The 21128-nt window shown below is 33.2% G+C and overlaps 1 protein-coding gene across 1 annotated transcript in view; it reads left to right on the forward strand.

Moving 5' to 3' along the window:
• The window catches only part of LOC110815350 (transcription regulator), a 32527-nt gene extending 18999 nt beyond the window's left edge, over positions 1-13528 (forward strand). The window contains exons 34-50 of the mRNA XM_088220232.1: positions 214-408; positions 881-1007; positions 5247-5347; positions 5651-5788; positions 5894-5977; positions 9223-9369; positions 9467-9592; positions 9686-9733; positions 9819-9965; positions 10037-10098; positions 10660-10813; positions 10905-11096; positions 11163-11267; positions 11515-11649; positions 11880-12116; positions 12831-12932; positions 13054-13528. Coding sequence (XP_088076358.1) covers positions 214-408; positions 881-1007; positions 5247-5347; positions 5651-5788; positions 5894-5977; positions 9223-9369; positions 9467-9592; positions 9686-9733; positions 9819-9965; positions 10037-10098; positions 10660-10813; positions 10905-11096; positions 11163-11267; positions 11515-11649; positions 11880-12116; positions 12831-12932; positions 13054-13203 — 2250 coding nt within the window. The 3' untranslated portion in view covers positions 13204-13528. The remainder of the gene's footprint in view (positions 1-213; positions 409-880; positions 1008-5246; positions 5348-5650; positions 5789-5893; positions 5978-9222; positions 9370-9466; positions 9593-9685; positions 9734-9818; positions 9966-10036; positions 10099-10659; positions 10814-10904; positions 11097-11162; positions 11268-11514; positions 11650-11879; positions 12117-12830; positions 12933-13053) is intronic.
• Positions 13529-21128: the final 7600 nt, after the last annotated feature.

Consider the following 21128-nt stretch of genomic DNA (forward strand, 5'->3'; position numbering starts at 1 on the left):
TTTATCCTCCTCTTGGAATTTATTCTCACAGATTTTTCTCTTTCTTGAATATGTAGTATATTAGTGCTATATTAGCACTTACTGGTTTAGGTATTTTCTTCTTCATTCCTTTTGTGATGGTTGTTTCCTTCTGAAGGCTTTTCTTCTGAAATTTTTCTTCTAATACACTTTTTGAGGTGAATTTGTAAATTAGTGGCCGTGCTCTTATTTCAGGGAGTAGTTTCTGAGGTTCCTGAAATCATTCTCAGATGTGTAAGTCGAGATGAGGCTGCCTTGGCTGTGGCTCAAAAGGCCTTCAAAGGCTTATATGAGAATTCGTCAAACAATCTTCATGTTAGTGCGAATTTGGCTATTCTTGCTGCTATTCGTGATGTTTGCAAGCTTGTTGTTAAGGAGCTCACTAGTTGGGTATGCTCTATCATACTGTTTCTTTTATTAGGCATTTTTTCAGAGAGATCCTTTTTTTTTTCTTTTTTTTTTTTGAAGTTTCATGGTAGTCTGATTGTATATTGCTGTCTTGTATGTTCTATTTGCAGTATTTTATTTTTATCTAAGGTTTCTTTCTTTCATATGATGCTGTCTATGTAGTTTTCAGAGGAACTTATCAATTTCATAGTTCCTTTCTTTCAGTAAAGGAAGTCACCATCTTTTTGTGTCTAGATGTGACATATAAGAGAATGAACACCCACGAGATAGAGAATTTTGTGTTGCAAATGAAAGTATGACTTAATGCACATTCTCATTTATTTTTCTATATGTTTGATCAACCATTTCTGCTGCTGCAATCATCACTAGATGTTTTACTGACACCTCTATTTGTTTGCCTTTAAGCTTTCCAATGTTTCATCATTGTAAATCTTTCTGAAACTGCCTCTTGCAGGTGATTTACTCAGATGAGGAGAGAAAATTCAACAAAGATATCACACTTGGCCTTATTCGCAGCGAATTACTTAACCTTGCTGAGTACAACGTTCATATGGCAAAGCTTATTGATGGGGGAAGGAATAGTATGTGTTGAGAATGGTTTTTTTATATATATTTTATTGAATATTATAATCCTATATATGTAGGTTTTATAGGACGAAAAAGAAAATATATAATTAATTATGAAGGATGTAATTTACCCTTTTTTTTTAAATAAACAGCGCAAAATTTTATTAATAACGACACCAAGAGGATGCCAACCCGCATACAAAATATTTACATATCTACCAATAAGTCAATAAAGTTCCCTAAATCTTTCATAGAGTACAACGCATGACCTAATAACAAAAATCCAAGGGTTTGAACCATCTATTCCTAATTTGTTGAAACCATTAGCATCGTTTACCCCTTCAAAAGCTCTTACATTTCTCTCGTTCTGAACCACCCAAAAAATGGTAATTGGAATAAGGTTTGCATGTTTCCTCCACCCGTTAATACCTTTCTCATAACTCATCTTTAACCGATCCCGCTAGTACCCACATGTAAACCATGATCCAAAACCGTAGACCATGATCCAAAACTTGTAAACCTCTAGCACCAAAGACATAAATGCTTGCAAGTCTTTGCAGTTCTTTACAAAAATAGTGTCCATTCACCATAATCTTACCCTATATCATTAACTTATCAATGGTCAGAATGCACTCCATGCTGGCCTCCAAGTGAAGAAGGTTGTAATTTACCCTTATAACATTTAACGTAATTTATTCTTAAGATGGGGACTAGATGTTTCCATCCCCAACTTACCGGTATGAGTTTGAAATGTTGGATTGCTTATGCCTTTATTAACACATTTACTAGTTGAGAATTGTTGGGTATGTATAGAGTACATATTAGGTCACTGTTCAAGTTTTTCTTTGATAAAATATTTGTCAATATTTTAGTAAGGTCGTGTTGCACTAGATTGTCAAAGATACTTATCGCTGACTTGTTATCACAATATAGATGCATAGGGTTTTCCCACTTGATTCTAAGATCTTCCATTTTTTTTATCTGTAATAGTTCACATACTCCTTGTGCATTATCTGAGATGCTGATTCTGCACTCGTTTTTTTTTTTTGAGATAAAAAGTATAAACTATATATTAACAAGTTACCAAGGTGGTACCACCCATTTATAAGAAATTTATAGTTCTGTTAGTATATATTTGACATTTCCAAAATCTTCCATCTTATATATGTCATGATCCAACATCAAAGAGTGAAAATAATGTATCTATCTATCCCTAATCTTAGACATTTTGTCCTCAATACCCTCAAAAGTCCTACCATTTCTCTCTTTCCGTAACACCCAAAAGTTAGTTAGTGGAATTCTGATTCTACACTTAATCTCGCAACTATATTTTGCTTCTTACATTTCCAGGTGATTAGCTTGTCCCCAAGGAAGGTACAATATCCTATAGTAGATATTCTGTGTACTTGATCCTGCACAATCTGCATGAGGATAGTCTTTTAGGAACAATTTATCATTCTTCTTGAACATAATTCAAGGTACAATATCTTATAGTAGATATTCTGTGTGTACTTGATCCTGCACAATCTGCATGAGGATAGTCTTCTAGGAACAATTTATCATTCTTCTTGAATATAATTCCTTACTCTTTTGACCCTTTAAGTACTACAATACCTGTAGGTTGTTTGTAGGTGCACTTTTTTGGATTGTGCATGAATTCATTTACTGCACTTGCTGGATAGGCGATATTTAGTATTGTACGAGAAAGTATTTCAACCTCCCAATGAACATCTGACACATTTCTTTGTTTGTTGGCATTTCTTCTTCTGCTGCTCCTAATTTATCATTAAGATCAATAACTATGCCAGTTGGTTTGCATGCTAGCTTGCATGTGTTTTTTAGTAGGTCATGAATGTATTTCTATTGAGAAATTAAAATTTCAAATTTTGAGTAACTGACTTCAATTCCCAAAAAATAGTTCAGCTTGCTTAGTCTTTGATTGCAAATTCTTCTACCAGGTACTACTTTAGTGTTGTTACGATAATGTCATCAACGTATGCTATGAAAGTTTTAACTCCCTTTGTTAACTGATAGGTAGTTTGAATTGGTTGAAATTTGCTGGTGAAGTTTCCTATCTTGGAATATGCTTAAGTATTTTGGGATATCACCTCAGACATCTTTTAAGAAATGTATGGTAATAGATATCAAAAAGAAAAAATTATTGGAAGAATTTTACCCGAAATATATGACTGCATGCCGAGAGAACCTGCAGCTTGCAAATAATCTGGCTCTACGTTTGTCACTGAGTCAACTTGCTGATTCAACTTGGACTAGAAACTCATTGAGTTAGCTCGGATTAGAAACTCAGGGAGTCTATTCGGAACAGGAACACTAACTCACTGTACACAGGGTGTGGTGAGAGAAGAGGGCCATTTGTCTGTGTTTGCCGTTCATGGCAAGCACCATTTCTCTGCAGATAACATCACACCTGCATCTAGCATTTGTGCTTGGTTGTGAGTGGAGGCATCAACAGACAATAATGGAGCAGAGAGGATTGCGTCTGTGTTTGGTTGTGGATGCGTCTTGCAGGTTGGTGCACAAAAGATTGAGCTGTGCGGTGGCTAGGGTTGTGCCCGAATGGAGATTAGGGCACCATTGGTCGACAAAGACCATGTGAGAGGAGACTACGCAACTAGGTTGCATTTATGACAGAGAGAGCAACTTACGCATTTGCGACAGGGATGAAGTTCGTGGTGTAGCTGCATCTGTTTGCAGTGCAATTGCGTCTGGATATGCTGCTGAAGGCGACTGCGGCTGAGGGATGCTCAAATGGTGCTGGCTAGGGTTGCGTGTCTGGGTAGATTGTGCGATTGTGTGACCGTGTCTGGGATTGTGTGCAGCTGGGCTGGCGAACTGGATCTGGCAATGAAGGTCAGTCTTAGTGGAGATGGCCAGCTATGATGTTGGCTTGTGGTGGAGGTGGCTGGTCTGTGGTGGCCGACGACTAGGGTTGTGGTTGTTGACAATGAAGGCTGACCTCATTAGGGTTTTCTTATTTTGGCAATGAAGATCGAATAAAATTTATAAAAGAGTTGAAAGTTTCTTAATATAAAACTCTAATACCATCTTAAGAATGATTTTTTAATGTATATTCTATTGAAAATTACAACTCTGTATATACAGGTTTTTTAGGATGAAAAAAGAAATACATAATTAATTACAATTAATTACGAAAAGTGTAGTTTACTCTAATATCCTTTAACCTAATTTGTTCTTTCTTTAACAGTGTTCCTCATCCTTTTTCCATTTAGTCTCATGAGGTGTGTTGAATTATGGATAGCTCCTCACTGTTTAAAACTATGGAAAAAACTTTCTCATCCTTTCTGCATTTAGTCTCATGAGGTGTGTTGAATTATGGATAACTACCCGCGATTTAAAACTATGGAAAAAGCACCTTATTTTACAACTAACTATACAGTTTGTCCCTTGGTCATTCACTCTGCTAAAGATTCCTTCAATTTTTTATTTTCATTTCAGAATATAGATCATTAAGCCTGAAAATGTTCTCTTATTAGAAAACACTTTAAAAAGTCCTAACCCTAAAAAACTGGAAACTTATTTTTTCTTTTTGAGAAATATTACTAAAGATTTCTTCTATTTTCTTTTCCACATAACAAAATATAATTGTCAATAACCAAAATCCCTTCACCTATTTCTCAAAACACCCAAAGAATATATGATCAGTGAATTCAGGGGACAAACTATATAGTATGTTGTAAAGTGGATCAGTTTTAAAAGTGGAGGGTCTTTACATAATCAAACAAACATCAGGGTAAATGCACCTTGTTCAATGGCAGTTTAGCTAATCTACGTTGCTATTTGAATGTTCACTTTATTTAATAACTTATTAGACAGTCTGTCCCTTGTCATTCACTTTGCTACCCATTCATATTTTTTTTTTCCGTGTATATATATTTGTTTCCAAAATATCCTATCTTATTCCTTATGAGAACACTAAAAATCCTTGACCCTAAGAAACTGGATTTCTTTTCTCTTATTGGGAAACTTTTAAAGATTTCTTAAACAGTATATTTTATTAATAACCAAGAATCTCTTCACCTTTTTCTTAGAGCTCTAAAAAATTGATAATTGGTCAATGATTGACAAGGCACAAACTGTAGTAGTCTTTAAATTAGACTGTTTTCTGTTTAGTTTTAAAGTGAGGGTTTCTACATAATCAATCAACCATCAGGGGTAAATGGACTTTATTTATTGGCAATCTTGCTAATGTATTGTGCTATTTGAATGTGCAGAGGGTGCCACAGAGTTCACTATTTCCCTTCTTGAATCTTTGGTCACTGATGAGTCCAGAGTTGTCTCAGAACTCCATAATCTTGTTGATGCATTGGCAAAGGTCAAGTCCATTTTTATTTCTGTACATTCTTGTCTTTCTTATCTATGAAGTTCAATAAGTACCTGTTACTCTTGTTTCCTACCATGCCTTCTGTAGAAAAATTGAGTATGCATCCCAAAAAAATGAAATGAGGAAGGTTTGAAGAGATGATATCATCAATGTCCAAGCATAGAAAGTGTAATATTGTTGTATCATAAGTGTTAATGGATTTTCTCGAACTTTATTATTCCAATGTGGAGAAAATTGGTACAAGGGAGTCTTGCTGATTTCCATGCACTGTTTATAACTGATCTGTACTTGCAGCTTGCTGCCAAACCTGGTTCTCTGGAGTCTTTGCAGCAACTAATTGAGATTATCAGGAATCCAGTTTCAAGCGCTGCTGCTCTCTCTGGTGTTACCGTTGGAAAAGAGGATAAAGCTAGGCAATCAAGAGACAAAAAGGTTAGCTGGACTTATTGTTTACCACTTATGGTCTTAGAGTACTTCAGTGATCAAAAAATTTTGACATCTTTCTTTTTTCTGAGCTTTTCTTCTTAATGGTAACAGGCACCTGGTCACACTACAGCAAACAGAGAGGAGAATAGCAGTGTAGAGCCTTTGGATCCAGATCCTGCTGGGTTCCGGGAGCAGGTAAATTTACTTTATTTGGTTAAAGTATTCCTAGGTGGAAAAAAATCTTTCTAGAAGGCATGACTATTCTAACATTGAGTAAGTTAATGATTCATTTCAATACCATGGGTGCAATAAAGGTAGGTAATGCGGTGGAGAGAACTGGACCCTTTTTATTTGGTAGTACATGAATTTTTAAGTAGTGAGTTGCCTGCTTGTATGAGTAGTCTTCTTGCCTGCATTGTGAATGACACTGACAATCATAATTGCCAAATTTAGATTCCAATCAAACATTGAAATTGTAAAACTTTGAAGCAAGAAGTACATAATTAGATTTGGAGCATTTCTTGGATCAAAATTTAATACTTGTATATATGTTAAACAAAAAATGCTTAATAATAGAAACTTAAAAGAAATTTAGCAAAGTATTATATGTAGTATTGACATTGTATTAGAAAATATTTATCTTTAAATACAGTATTTATTGAAAATCCTAACAAAATATTCATGTTGTAGTTTATTTTTGTCTATATTTTATGTAGAATAAGGAGATCTTAATTTGAAATAAATTTTCTATTAAAATTTTTTATAACTATTATTATTTTGTATTTTAAAATTATATAGGTTATTTAGGCATTATAATGTTTTAGTTTTCTTCTAAGTAGGTTTTAACTAATTTAAGAATTAGAATTAGATTTTCCTTTTCTATAATTTTTTTTTGTAAGTTGTATCTAATGCGTAATGAAGACTTGTAGCTTCCCCAAAGATAAAACGGTAATTGATTAAGAATTTTTTTGTTACCTGTTGTCTATCTCTCTTCATTCTTATCATTATTGTTTTGTCTAACTTAGTTTGTTTAGTTTATTTCTCTCTTTTTTTCTTTACCTTAATATCTAATTTCCTCCAGCCAATCTTTACTTTTCTGTTTCTTACCTAAATTTTCTATGCTTAAACTATCTGTGGACAAGTTAGTTTCAATGCTGTTTGTTACACACCAGTTGATCTCACAATGCATCCTGTCAGTTTCACTAGAAAGAGACCTAATCTTTTTCCTGCCTTTTCTTTCAAACAAATTCTGAAGTCCGCACCAACAACTTACTATAACTGGTCTCAGCATAGATCCGCAGCAACCACTAAGCAGTGGCCTTACCAAATTTTAGCCCTTGATTCCATTGGAAAACGTCTTATTCATTGGCAAAAGAGAGGATCGTAGTTATGTCCTAGATTTCTGCCCTCTTGTCCATTGCGAGTGACACTAACCACTGAGATAGAACCATTATAGCAAGACGAATCCATAGCTGGAACATTAACCCTCACTGATGAATGAGGACTGATGCGTTTACTTACGTGTGCACACCTATGACTAGGAATTTTCTTGTTGACCAGTTCCAACAGGTTAACCAATCTGATTTGAACAGTCCGGTTCAGATCCTTTCAGACTGGTTTTTGACATGTTTTAGACTGGTTCCTAAGGTTTTAAAATGTATTCTACCCATTTTCAGGTTACTTTGGTTAGAGTCACATCTTATAATCATTTTCAAAGCAGATCAACAGTAAATGTGACAACTCATCATGGAATTCAACATAATTCTGGTTACAATTCATGATACAATCTACCTAATTATATATGATATATTGTGCCAAATTTTTGGGTCTTATGGATGCATAGAGAGTATTCAGATACATCTAAAATTAATTCCTATTAAATTCTCTTGACAATCATTGCATATATAGTAACTGTTGTTAGTTAAGTACTGACTATGAAATAAACTTACACTTAGAAGCTAAGAAAGCATTGGGTTCTACAAGAATTAAAGACTGAGGTTAAGAGTAGAATTAACACTTCTCCTGTGTTAGAAGATGAAAAACATGATGCTCCTTGCTAATCACCAATTCTAACTCAAGAAATATTAGTTCATGTTTAAGTTTTTTATCTTCACGTTAATGATGTTGAGCAACTTATTCCAGTCAGTAATCTTGTTCTACCTACTATCCATGATAACTGCATGAAACATATTTCTTCGGATGATTTCATTTGGACTCCTTGGTTCTATGATATGATAGAACATATAATTTTGATTAACTTAACTCTCAATTTTTCTATGGGGATTATCAAAAACCTCGACTTTTTTAAGATTTTAAAGAGCATGTTTAAGCTTTTTCTATCTTGATGCTCCACTGCTTCAAAACTCAAGTCAAGTATTCGCCAAGTGGATAGAAAAGTGTAGATCAATATTTTAATTTGTAAAAGAATTTCCATTAATTTCTTTTTATTAATTGTTAATGGTACTTACTATTTTCAAGTTTAAGTTTATCTGGACCTTATAATATATTTTTTTCTTTTTAGGTAGATTTTTTTAGTATTATAAGGATTTGAATCTTTAACGTTGATCTTTAATAATTTTCCTTACTAGTGGTAACTAATGGCTATGCAAAGGCTAGCAGCTAGTGACAAAAAGAATGAACTACGGTGAATTAAAAATTTCTTTGTAAGGTTTTTATTAGTTGTTATGTCTCTCTTAGTTCATTCTTATTTTTTTTTTGTCTAACCTATTTCATTGAGTCTAGTACTCCTTATATTTCTTCACCTTGATCCCTAATTTTCCTTGACAAATCTTTTTATTTTCTATTTCTTACCTGAATTTTCTCCATTTCTAAGCTATTTGTGGAATAAGTTAGTTGAACAGCTGTCATCATCTCTCGTGCTGTTTAGTTCTTATTTTCTTTAATATAATTATGTTTTCCATCTGATTAAACTTTCAAGTTCCTTGGTCATACACATCTGTATATGTGTGCAAAAGATTAAATTTATTCTAAGAAACTGAAACCCACAAGCTATTAATTTAAAAGTTAAGATGAAAAGTAGACAATTCTATGAATTGTTCCCTCAAAATGAGAGTCACATCTAATTTAACAACCTTTCTGTGTGAAATGGATTTTTATACTTTGGTTCAATTCAGGTCCAAATCAAAGTTTGGTCTGATCAAGTTAGATCCAATGGTATCAGGATCGGCTGAAGTTCAGTATTCAACTTGATTTTGTAGGATTCACCACTAATTCTCTCAATTTTCTGTTGCTTGATATATTGGGGTTTATCTTGTACATTTGAATCATTTTTCTTGTTAATTGGATGATTCTAAGTTTTATCTTATTATCCTAACAATATTGCTTGTGGTGCATTCTTATCTCCCTTAAGTGCATGAATGTCGTAGTCCAATACATCCAACTTCCCCTCACTTTTTCCCTTTATTATAAATCTTTTGTAGGTCTCCATGTTGTTCGCAGAATGGTACCAGATATGTGAACTTCCTGGGACAAATGATGCAGCTTGCACCCATTTTATTTTACAGTTGCATCAAAATGGACTACTTAAGGGGGATGATATGACAGAACGCTTTTTCCGCATACTAACAGTTACCTTTCATCTTTGAGAGAGATTTGATTCAGTATTTAAGAATTGTCCTCTGGAATCCTGGAGATTAACCTTTTCTTTTTCTTTTTAAATTTTAGGAACTTTCCGTTACTCATTGCATTTCTAATGAGGTGCTTAATGGTCCATTGCAATCACCTCAGCAAGTGCAGAGTCTATATCTTGCTATTGATATATATGGGAAACTGGTGTTTTCAATCTTGAAGGTAGTCATCCTTCTGAACTATATTTTCATATGGTCTCCTTTGCCCTTGGATCCATTTACATTGTGTTAACATCTTTGGTTATTACATATACAGTTTTGCCCAATGGAGCAGGGATCGAGCAAACTCTTCCTCATGTCAAAGGTGAATACTGGAATAAATTTGCATTTCCTTTTAATTTTTTTTTTATCCATTTTTGTCAGAGTGATGTATTATTTTGACATGACAGATTTTGACTGTGACCGTGAGATTCATTCAAAATAATGCTGAGGAGAAGAAGTCATCTTTTAATCCGAGACCCTATTTCAGATTGTTTATTAACTGGTTGCTAGACCTTGGTTCCTTAGACCCTCTTACAGACAGTGCAAACTTTCAAGTACGAGTCCTTCACATATTTGTATCCTATTTCTTTGTATTGAATGTCTAATGTTTGTTGTTTTACTGCAGATTTTGACTGCTTTTGCAAATGCATTCCATGCTTTGCAACCTCTTAAAGTTCCTGCATTCAGGTTAGGTCCTAATTTTTGCTTAATCATTGGCTAAGAGTGAGACTTCATGAATTTATTCACCAGACTAATTATTATAATCTCTTTGAATTCTTTCAAGCTTCTTATTTTAGAAAATAACCTAATCTATTATTAGGTAGTAAGTTATTGGTAATCGCATGGAATTCTCTGCAAGCTTCTGATTCAGAAGATAACATAATTAATTATTTGCAATTTTTGCTAGTCAAACAGAAATAACCGTCTATTTACCATGAAATGTTTTTATCAGCACTTTTGAGTTTTTGACATGCTTAAAGCTGTAAACGGAAAAGGATGCACGAGCATAAAAGAGGAGAAGAAATACCCTTATTATAGTATCTTGTTCATGAAATATCTCTTTATTATAATCTAATGGGAGTTAGGCCATTGGATTGTGTTCAGCTTTGGCCTATTTGCTTGCAATTTTAGGAGATTACGTTCGGTTGTGAAAAACCGAAGATAGATAACTTGCTAAAGAGCCCAACTTTTTGCTAGAAATTTTACATTAGAAAGATTTGACATAGCTGTTGTTGAACTGGTCTTCAGCTTTGCATGGCTCGAGTTGGTGAGTCATAGGAGTTTCATGCCGAAATTACTCACAGGAAATGGTCAGAAGGGTTGGCCATACGTCCAGCGCCTTCTGGTAGACTTGCTTCAGTTCCTGGAGCCATTTCTGAGACATGCTGAGTTAGGAGTGCCGGTTTGTCGCAAACTGTCCTGTTCTTATTTGGAGCAGTTTAGGACCTAAGCATGATTTTTTTGACTCATTCTTCTGTGGGATGCCTATGCAGGTCCACTTTCTTTATAAGGGTACACTGAGGGTGCTGTTGGTGCTACTTCATGACTTCCCTGAGTTCCTCTGTGATTATCATTTTACTTTCTGTGATGTAATACCCCCAAGTTGCATACAAATGCGTAATATCATTCTCAGTGCTTTTCCTCGCAATATGAGACTTCCAGATCCATCTACTCCCAACTTAAAGGTATAATAAAGATTTGTAATTTGGAGATAGTTTAGCATAAACTGATCTTTTCTTGGTATCCTACAGATTGATTTGCTTCCAGAGATAAGAGAACCCCCTCGGATTCTTTCTGAGGTTGATGCCGCTCTCAAAGCGAAACAGATGAAGGCTGATGTAGATGAGTATCTGAAGGTGCTTGGAAATCATTGTTTTTGAGTATTGGCCTGATATTTGGTTCCTTATTGCAATATGAGGAAAACTCATTTATACTTTCTCCTTGTTTATTATACCTGAACCGTCTTAATAAGATAATGCTTCGGTTTTGGTGTTTTTCTCCGAACTGTTCTTTCTTGTTTACCTTCAATCAGGATTTAATTGTTTCAAAATTTTCATCACCATCATTCTTTACCAGTTATAAAATATTTTGAAAATCCTGCAGACAAGGCAACAGGGTTCTTCTTTTCTGTCTGAGCTGAAGCAAAGATTACTCCTTTCCCCCAGTGAAGCTGCTTCTGCTGGTACCCGTTACAATGTGCCATTGATAAACTCTCTTGTTCTTTATGTTGGAATGCAGGTATTTTCTGATTCTTTTTCTACTACCGTGAATACGTCTTTTGGTTCTGATCATCCCAGTAATGGAGTTAATATATTTGTAATATCTGTTCTTGTCATTTAATATATTTGTAATTACTGTTCCTTGTCATTACACACACACACACACGACACATATACGCACACGCATTTATTCTTGCATTTTATCTCTCTCCCATCTATTATATTGACTGTTCTTTGGTATTTATTCAGGCCATTCAGCAACTGCAAGCAAGAACGTCACATTCACAATCAACAGCAAATGCTGTTCCCCTGGCTGTCTTCTTAGTTAGTGCTGCCCTGGATATATTTCAAACTCTAATTCTGGACCTAGACACTGAAGGACGCTACCTATTTCTTAATGCCATTGCTAATCAACTACGCTATCCGAACAACCATACACACTACTTTTCTTTCATCCTACTGTACCTATTTGCCGAGTCAAACCAGGTTAGGATTTTATTTATGCTGTTTCACATATTTCTATTTCTATACATGGACGAGGTGGAATCTTGGTTCTTTTTTATGGTCCCTCCATTGCATTTGTTACATTCGTTGTCATTTTGGAAAATCTGTGCTACATGTGCTTAATGATTCTTGATCTACTAAAGATAAGCTAAAGGTCTAATTTAGAAGATTTCTCACTTCAATTTATACTATTATGGCAATGCCAATGGAATCTATTACTTTTTAAAATGGTTTAAATTGATTGAAAGCTTTTATTATTCACAATTTCCATGGCATTGTGGTAATTCAAGATTGTTAAATTGTTAACTCCTGGCGGGAGAGTCTTGGAAGGTCATGGGATAATGAAAGTAAGACAATCTTATTCAAAAGGATAAATGACATTCTGGAGAAATTCAAGTGAAAGTAAGACAATGCAATTTCAATCCCATCAAAGTGTTTGTAATTTTATTGTTGTTTCAGTTTACTTGAAATTCATGCGAGATTAATGTTTATCATCTTCTAGTAGAATTTTCACCTCTACTAGTTGAACCCTGTTTGGATTTGTAAGTGATTCCTGAATTAAAGTTCATTTGTTTAAAACATAGCCTTGGTTTTCATTGGGATGATTTCATATTTAATTTGGCTCTGGAATCTATTATCATAATTAACTGTTATCTGTTGCATATTTAATTGCCAAAATACTTTTGCCTTGGGCAGGAAATTATCCAGGAGCAAATAACAAGAGTATTGTTGGAACGCCTCATTGTTAATCGACCTCATCCATGGGGTCTTCTCATTACCTTCATTGAGCTAATCAAGGTGATTATTCAATTGAAAGAAAAATTTCCATCTGTTGAGTTTTATGGCTTTCATTTTCAATGGTTGTTTGATCGGAGGTAGTTTAGTTTTTTTAATTTAAATTTTTGGGTGAAAATTGCAGAATCCTAGATATAGCTTCTGGAATAGAGCCTTCATAAGATGTGCTCCGGAGATAGAGAAGCTCTTTGAATCTGTTGCAAGATCTTGCGGGGGCTTAAAGCCTGTGGATGAGAGTATGGTCTCAGGCTGGGTTTCTGACAACACCCATTAGGATCTCCGGACATGTATACAGCTCTGTATTTCATTGATGGAATTGTAGACCAAAGAGAGTCGATGTCTAGCCCATGTAAATACATTGTGATTGCTTCTTTTTTCTGAAAGCATCAATAGTTTCGGTTGTATTTTAATGTTTAGGGGTTTGAGTGTTGAAGACGTTGCTTGCACATATAGGTGTTACATCGTTTGTGTTGTTTGCAGATGGAATTATATTTGAGCAGCAGTGTTTTTTTTTTTTAAAAAAAAAAAAATTAAGTTAGCTGATAGGCAGTTTATTTCGATAGTGCTCATAAACAGTTAATAATATTGAGTTACAAGCACTCCTGCAGTATCCTCGCTATTCCATTTGGTTTATCTCTCATCCATTCAATGTCTAGTTAATTTTTAATCATTGTTGTGTGTTATGATGATTAATAAATTATCAATATGGACAATAACAAAGCAACTGTGTACCATTTTATCCTTAGGTGTTTAATCTCAGCTGGCATTGCTACAGATATATTTATTTATTGTCAAACTGAATTTTTGTAACATTCTACTCAGAAATTTTAATAATAAAATAAAATTTTAGTTCAGTTTGAAAAAGAGTATGGAATAGTTTATCATTTAGTTTGAAAGAAAATTTAAAGAGCTTAGCTGAGAAAGAGATTAGGTTGAAACTTTAAAAGAGTCTAAGGATTTCTATTTATAATTAGCAAATCCTTTCTTTTTTGTAATTTGCACTTAAAAATGCAAATTATTATTTTAATCCAAAAAGTTAACGTGAAATCTAAAGCCGAAAGTGTCCCCAAAGTTTCAAAAGCTTTTCAACCACATCCAAAGAGTCAACATGGCAACTCGGTTTGCTAATTTGAAGAAACAATGGCACCATCAAAAAACCAATTCCTGGAAAATGAAAATGCACAATAATAGAAAAACCAGAGAGAAAAGGAAGGAAAACCCTAACCGGAAATTTTTTTGGAAATCCAAACACATACGTCATGTTTTTGAGAAGAAGAAGAGTATTGTTGTGGATATTTGAAGAAGAACAAGTTAACGGATTGAGAAAGAAGACTAAGTTGACTCTGATGTGAACTATGAACTCAATTGGTGAATACAATGTTGGTGGAGTTAATTTACAAAATATTTTTTTTATTTTACTTCACAGAAAAATGTGTATTTGTGGATTTTTTTTTCGAAAATGTACATTTATGAATATTGTGTTAGATTTTGCATTGTTTATTGTTGTAAAATAATAAGGTAAAATAATATTTACAAACGTGTGAGTACCCACATTTCCAGCCATATATATGTGTGCGTATATAAATATATATTTCTAATTTTTTTGGAATTTGACAATTCTCTCCACTTGAACATTAACCTTGTTCTCAAGGTTGAGATTCAACCTCAATTTTTGGTGTCAAAAAATATTACTAGTATTTTATTATAATTATATGTATATTATTATATATATGTGTATATATATATTATATATATTTTTTTGCATACTACTGAAGAATTCTATGGATATTTTGTATTGTTCTTCTGTTCACCATCCAGAGGTTGATCATTTTTACTTTTCTATCTTCTTCCTCATATGTTTCCATTGTCATGACTACTTTTTCTTTATATTGATGCTTCAGAGAGTATTTTTCCCATATATATAGCAAAGATTGTTCCTTATTTTTGTATGATTTGGACTCTTCAAGCGTGCTGCTTCTTGAAAATTCTAAATTTTATAAGAATTTTCAGTTATGGAAACACTCTTGTTAGAAGAAGTTATAGAGTGTTTTGACTTATTGTGGCGGTTGATGACATTAACTGTTTATTCTTACCATAGAGCTAACTTAAATATTTGAGTCAAGATGCATGGCCTGTGTATCCTTACCATCCATTGAATTTCAACCTTCAGACCACTTGTAAAAGTGGAGATGAAATACTTTTTAAAAAGTCTCTAGTTCTCTGTTAAGAACAGAGACCTAATTTTTGCAATTTTTTCTTGATATTGGACAACGGTATCTTCCTGGATCAATTTATTGAATTTTTTCGTAATATCAACTCCTGCTAATCCTACAAATGTTCTACACAATTTCGCCTTGAATACTTATCATTCAAACATATTAAACGCTCTACACAATTTTACCTCAAATATTTATCATTTAAATATATTTGGGTCATTTATTAACGTATGGAACTAGATCTCTACCTTGTCTCTAAGATACAATAAGGTTGTTTCTACTTTACTGTCTTTTGGGATGTTGAAAATATAAAAATACTAGTTACATCATCTTATCCACGCTCTAGAATTTTGCCTATAAAAAATAGGAATTTCAATTTTTAAGACAGGGTTACCAGTTTGGTTACCCCTCTAATCTGAAATACCAACCCAATTTTCTTAGTTCTTGAGTTTGGTAATATTTCTCTATCAATATTTAAAATAGAGGCGGAGGAACTTACTCGAGCGGATGTTTCACCAATGTACATATTACTTTGCATGAATTTGGTGAGCTTTTCTAGTTGTTGGCTAAACATAATCAATCATTAGTCCAATATGGCTTAGGTTTGCTTTTGTTATTCATAGATTTTGGATTTGAAATCTGAGAATTTTTTATCCAGTTCACGTATATTTTCCTCCAACATCTTTATCTTTTGCAGTTCGTATACCGTAGATTTGCCTTTATTTTTTACCATGGTCACGAAACTTATAAGAGTTACATCATAATCGAGTTGCTCTGACGCCAAGTTATCTATTTTGGGTGAATCACATGTCCAAGCCGAGTCCTGATAACTTGACATCAGTGTAGTTTGATTCTAATAAAACTTTTATAAGTTTCATAACTATGGTGAAAAATAAAGGCAAAACTACAGTGACCGAACCGCAAAAAATAAAGAAGTTAAAGGAAAATATACATGAGTTGGATAAAAAAATATCAAAATTTAAATATGAAATGTATGAATCACAACATCAGACCCAAGCCATAGTGGACCAAAGACTGATTATGTTTGGATAACTGGAAAGACTCACTGAAATCGTGCAAAGCAATATACAAGTTAGTGAAACAACCACTCAAGTAAGTCCCTCCATCTCTATTTTAAATATTGATAGAGAAATATTACCAGCCTCAAGAACCAAGAAAATAAGGGTTGCCAATTCAGATCAGAGGGGTAACTAAACTGGTAAGTCTGTCCTAAAAATTGAAATTTCTATTTTTAATAGCAAAATCTTATAACATGGATAAGATGATGCAACTAATATTTTCATATTTTTAATATCCTATAAAACAATAAAGTAAAAACAACCTCATTGTATCTTAGAGATAAAGTAGAGATCTGGTTCTATGGGTTAACATTTGACCCATATATGTTTGAATAAGAAGTATTCAATGTGAAATTATGTAGAAGGTTTAGAGGATTAGCTGGAGTTAATATTATGGAGGAATTCAACAAATTAATCCAAAAAGATACTGTCCTCCAATATCAAGAAAAATTTGAAGAAATGAAGTTTTTGTTATTAACAGAAAACTTGAGATTTTCTAAAAAATATTTCATTTCTAGTTTTGCAAAAGATTTGAAGGATGAACTTCGACCGATAGGATGCACAGACAGTGCACCTTCACTAAAGCATTTGAGTTACCTTCATGGCAAGAACAAGGAGTAGATGCCGTCAACTGCCACAATAAGCTAAAACACTCTATTGTTTGATTTTTTCTAACGTATGGGTTTAATATGGACCTTAATATGCGTATCAAGTTTAATGGGCTCATTTAAAAATAATCAAATATGGTTAAACAATATTGGGCTTTAATGCATTGAGTTTAAGTATATGATTGTAATGTGTAGATACTTTTTTTTTTTATAATATTCTCATTTTTTGATGAGTGAAAAGGAAATTGTAAAAATTAATCGATATAAAAGGCAGTTATGGTCCCCGAATAAGAAGGTTTTCATTTTATTTTTCTAAAATTTCATCACCAGAAAAAATTAGTTTCAAGGCGCCGCGTTGATTCAGAAGATCCTATCGCCGGATGCGAACAAATCTTCTGCGATGGATTCAGGTACACTTCCACTTATATTTCTTTTTAATTCAGTACGAGAATGTATGTTTAATTTTTACAGAGTTATGAATTTGAAAAGAAATTTTATTCTAACATTTGATATCAGAGTCATTTCTCATATTTTTTGAGAAATTTTTTTTTTATGTTATTATATAATTTTGGTTTCATATTCAGAATTTTAGATTTTGAATTCTATTTTGTTTAGTTAAAAATATATGCAGAAAACTAAGGAATATATATATATACATATATATTAAGAAGTTAAATATTGTGAAACAAAAAAAAAAATAGAGCAGTGGCCGACCGCCACTGCATGAGGAAGAAAATTCGGCGATTCAGCAACCGCTCGGCGGCCGAAACAGATGCCAAATTTAGTCTTTAACAGCTGTAGCAATTAATTCAATTTAAAAAAAATTTAAAGGCAGCTATTACAGGCTACATAAGTTTAATTTACTGTTTAATTATCTGCTTAAAATTTAAAGGGAAAAGGGTTTTGGGCTAAATAGTTTAATTTTCTATTTTTATATTTATTAATGTGGGCTTTGTCCATAAGAATAAAAGAAAAGCAAGAAAATAAGGGAAAAGGAGAGCCCATTCAAATGGCCTAAAACCTAGTCCTGTTTGGGCCGGACCCAACCTGACCCAAACCCGACGGATGTTGACCCGAACCGATCAACGTTTGACCGGTCAACAATCAACTTTTTTTATAAAAAATTGTTTTAATTTCTTTCTAATTCAGTTTAAATTCGATTTTCATTTTGAATTTTAATATTGGTATATGAATATACATATTGAAATAATTTAATTACACAACATATGACCAAAAGTGACATTTCTTGTGGATAATTTATTTATTTCATAATGTAAATAGTTGTATGTATGTAATTTATGTGAATGTTAATCGACCCAAAAGAAAGTTAATAATTAACATTATTGCATTCCATTTTTGAGGTAATGAATATGTGACAGTTATTCAGTATGACATGTGAACTTTAAATTAGCTTCAAGAAAGGTTTATTGTTTGATGTGTTTTTACTGTCTGTATTTAATTACTGTTACAGGATACCACTTACAAGTTAATATTATGTCCAAAGATAGAGTATTAATGAAGTGCTCGGTATCTTGAGATAGAAATATACCTTTATTTAAAATTTATTATTAAATTTTACGATTTATAATTTTATGTAAGTATTCGTTAGTTTATTTTTGTATATTCTCTATTCAGCTTCTTTTTCTACTGGAATCACCGCAAATGTTAATTCCATCCCAATGTTCAACGACACAAATTTCAAGCAATAGAAGAATAATGTTCGACTTGTGCTTGAAGTTATGGATCTTAATTGGATTTTACGAGTTGATCAACCCGATCTTATTATTCTTGATAGCACCTCTAAGGAAAAAAATGAGTTTAAAAGATGGAATCGGTCAAACCGTATGAGTATGTTGGTTATGAAACAAGCCATTCTAGAGGTTTTCATAGCACTATATTCGATGAGATCACAACAGTTAGAGATTTCCTTCAGTCTCTAGAACAACATTTCACCAGAAGTGATAAGGTCGAGGCATGTACACTTTTATCGACTCTTATTTCCATGAGGTATAAGGAAAATAGAAACATTAGAGAGTATATAATGGAGATGTCACATGTGCATGCAAACTCAAAGCACTTAGAGTAGAATTGTCAAAATAAGTACTTGTATACTTTGTTTTGATTTCTCTTCCACCACATTTTAATCATTTTAAGGTGACATACAACTATTAGAAAGAATCTTGGAATCTAAATGAACTCATTTCACATTGTGTTCAAGAAGAAGAAAGACTCAAGTATGAGAGGACAAAAATTGCTCATTTAGTAGTAATTTCAAAGAATAAGAAGAACAAGAAAAAAAAAATAGGCAAATTTGTTGCAGTTCCAGTACAACAGAAGAAGTAACAAAAGATTCAGACGAAAAATGCTTGTTTCTTCTATAAAGCTCCAGGACACCAGAAGAAGCAATGCGCTAACTATCATGCATGACACGCAAAGAAATGTATGCTTCTTAATTTTGTTTGTTCTGAGGTTAATTTAACTTCTGTACCTACACACACCTGGTGGATAGATTCTGGTGCCACAACTTACATTAGTACATCTATGCAGGGTTGCCTTCATTGCCGCAAACTAAGTGATGATGCCAGATTCATTTATGTGGGCGATGACAAACCAGTCGAGGTAGAAGCAATTGACAAATTTACATTGTTGTTAAGCACTGAATTTTATTTAGATTTAAAAGAAACTTTTATTGTACCGTCATTTAGATAGAATGTCATTTCAATTTCTGTATTGGACAAATTTGGTTATTCATGTTCATTTGGAAATAGAAAATTTAGTCTTTTTCTTAATTCAAATCTGGTTGGTTCTGATTCTTTATCAGTGCATGATAATCTTTATTTAGCTAATACAATAACTTCTTATAATGAATCGTTACATATTGGTATAAAAAGTATAAAGAAAAAAATTAACTAAGGAGGATTCTGCTTCTTTATGATACAAGAGATTAGGTCACATCTCCCAAAAAAAAATTGAGAGACTTGTACAGACGAAATTTTAGAACCCCTTGATTTTTTAGATTTTAATAGATGTGTTCATTGTATCAAGGAAAAACAAATAAACATTAAGAGATTAGGTGTCAACAGCGCTATAGACATATTAGAACTCATTCATACAGATATTTGTAGACCGTTCTCTATGGCTTCTTTTTCATAATGTTCATAGATGATTATTTAAGATATAACTACCTATATATCATTCATGAGAAATCTTAGTTCTTAGCTGTGTTCAAAAGTTTTAAAGTAGAAGTTGAGAATCAACTCAACAAAAAGACTAAGGCTATTAGATCTTACCATAGTGGTGAATACTATGGTAGATATGATGGATCAGGTGAACAACATCCAGGGTTGTTTGCTTGATTCCTAGAGGAATGCGATATCGTCCCACAATACACCATGTCAAGTTCTTCTCGTATGAATGATGTTACTGAAAGGCGAAACAAAACACTTAAGGATATAGTAAGGAGTATGATTAGTCATTCTACCTTACCTGAATCACTATGGGGAGAAGCTTTAAAGAACACAACATATTTATTCAACAAAGTTCCAATTAAAGCAACTACAAAGGCCTCTTATGAACTTTGAACGGGTAAAAAGCCTTGTTTGAGACATTTACACATTTGGGGATGTCCAGCTGAGGCTAAACCTTATAAGCCACAGGAAAAAAAATTGGACTCCAAGACTGTTAGTTGTTATTTTGTTAGTTATTCTGAACGATCAAATGGTTACAAGTTTTATGATCCTACTACTAAGATAATTTTTTAGACGAAAAATGCTCAGTTCTTTGAAGATGTTGAGTTTGCAGCAGGAGAAAGAATTCGTGACCTTATTTTTTGAAGAGGAATGAGTCAAATTCCTATTCCCTCAGGTGCTCTTAACAATGATCAGAATCAAGTTCTTATACCTATAATTGTTTACGAAGCAACTCCAAATCAAGATAATGTCATAATATCTATTGTTTATGTTTAGGAAACTATTTCTGAAGCACAAAGTTCACACCCTCAAAAACTTATACCATTAAGGAGATCCACAAGAAAAAAGAGAAGTGCAATACCAAATGATTATATTGTATATTTCCAAGAACATGAGTTTGACATTGGCATGGAATAAGATAATCCTATCAACTTTTGCTAAGCCATAGAAAGTTTTAACTCCCACAAGTGGATTGATGTCATGAATGAAAAGATAAAGTCCATGAAGGACACTGACGTTTGGGATCTTGACCCATTGCCTAAGGATGCGAAACCTATTGGTTGCAAATGGATATTTAAGACCAATGAGGATTCGAAAGGTAACGTGA

This window comes from Carica papaya, chromosome 5 (genome assembly GCF_054855325.1).
Source record: "Carica papaya isolate Zhongbai chromosome 5, ASM5485532v1, whole genome shotgun sequence".
Classification (NCBI taxonomy): domain Eukaryota; kingdom Viridiplantae; phylum Streptophyta; class Magnoliopsida; order Brassicales; family Caricaceae; genus Carica; species Carica papaya.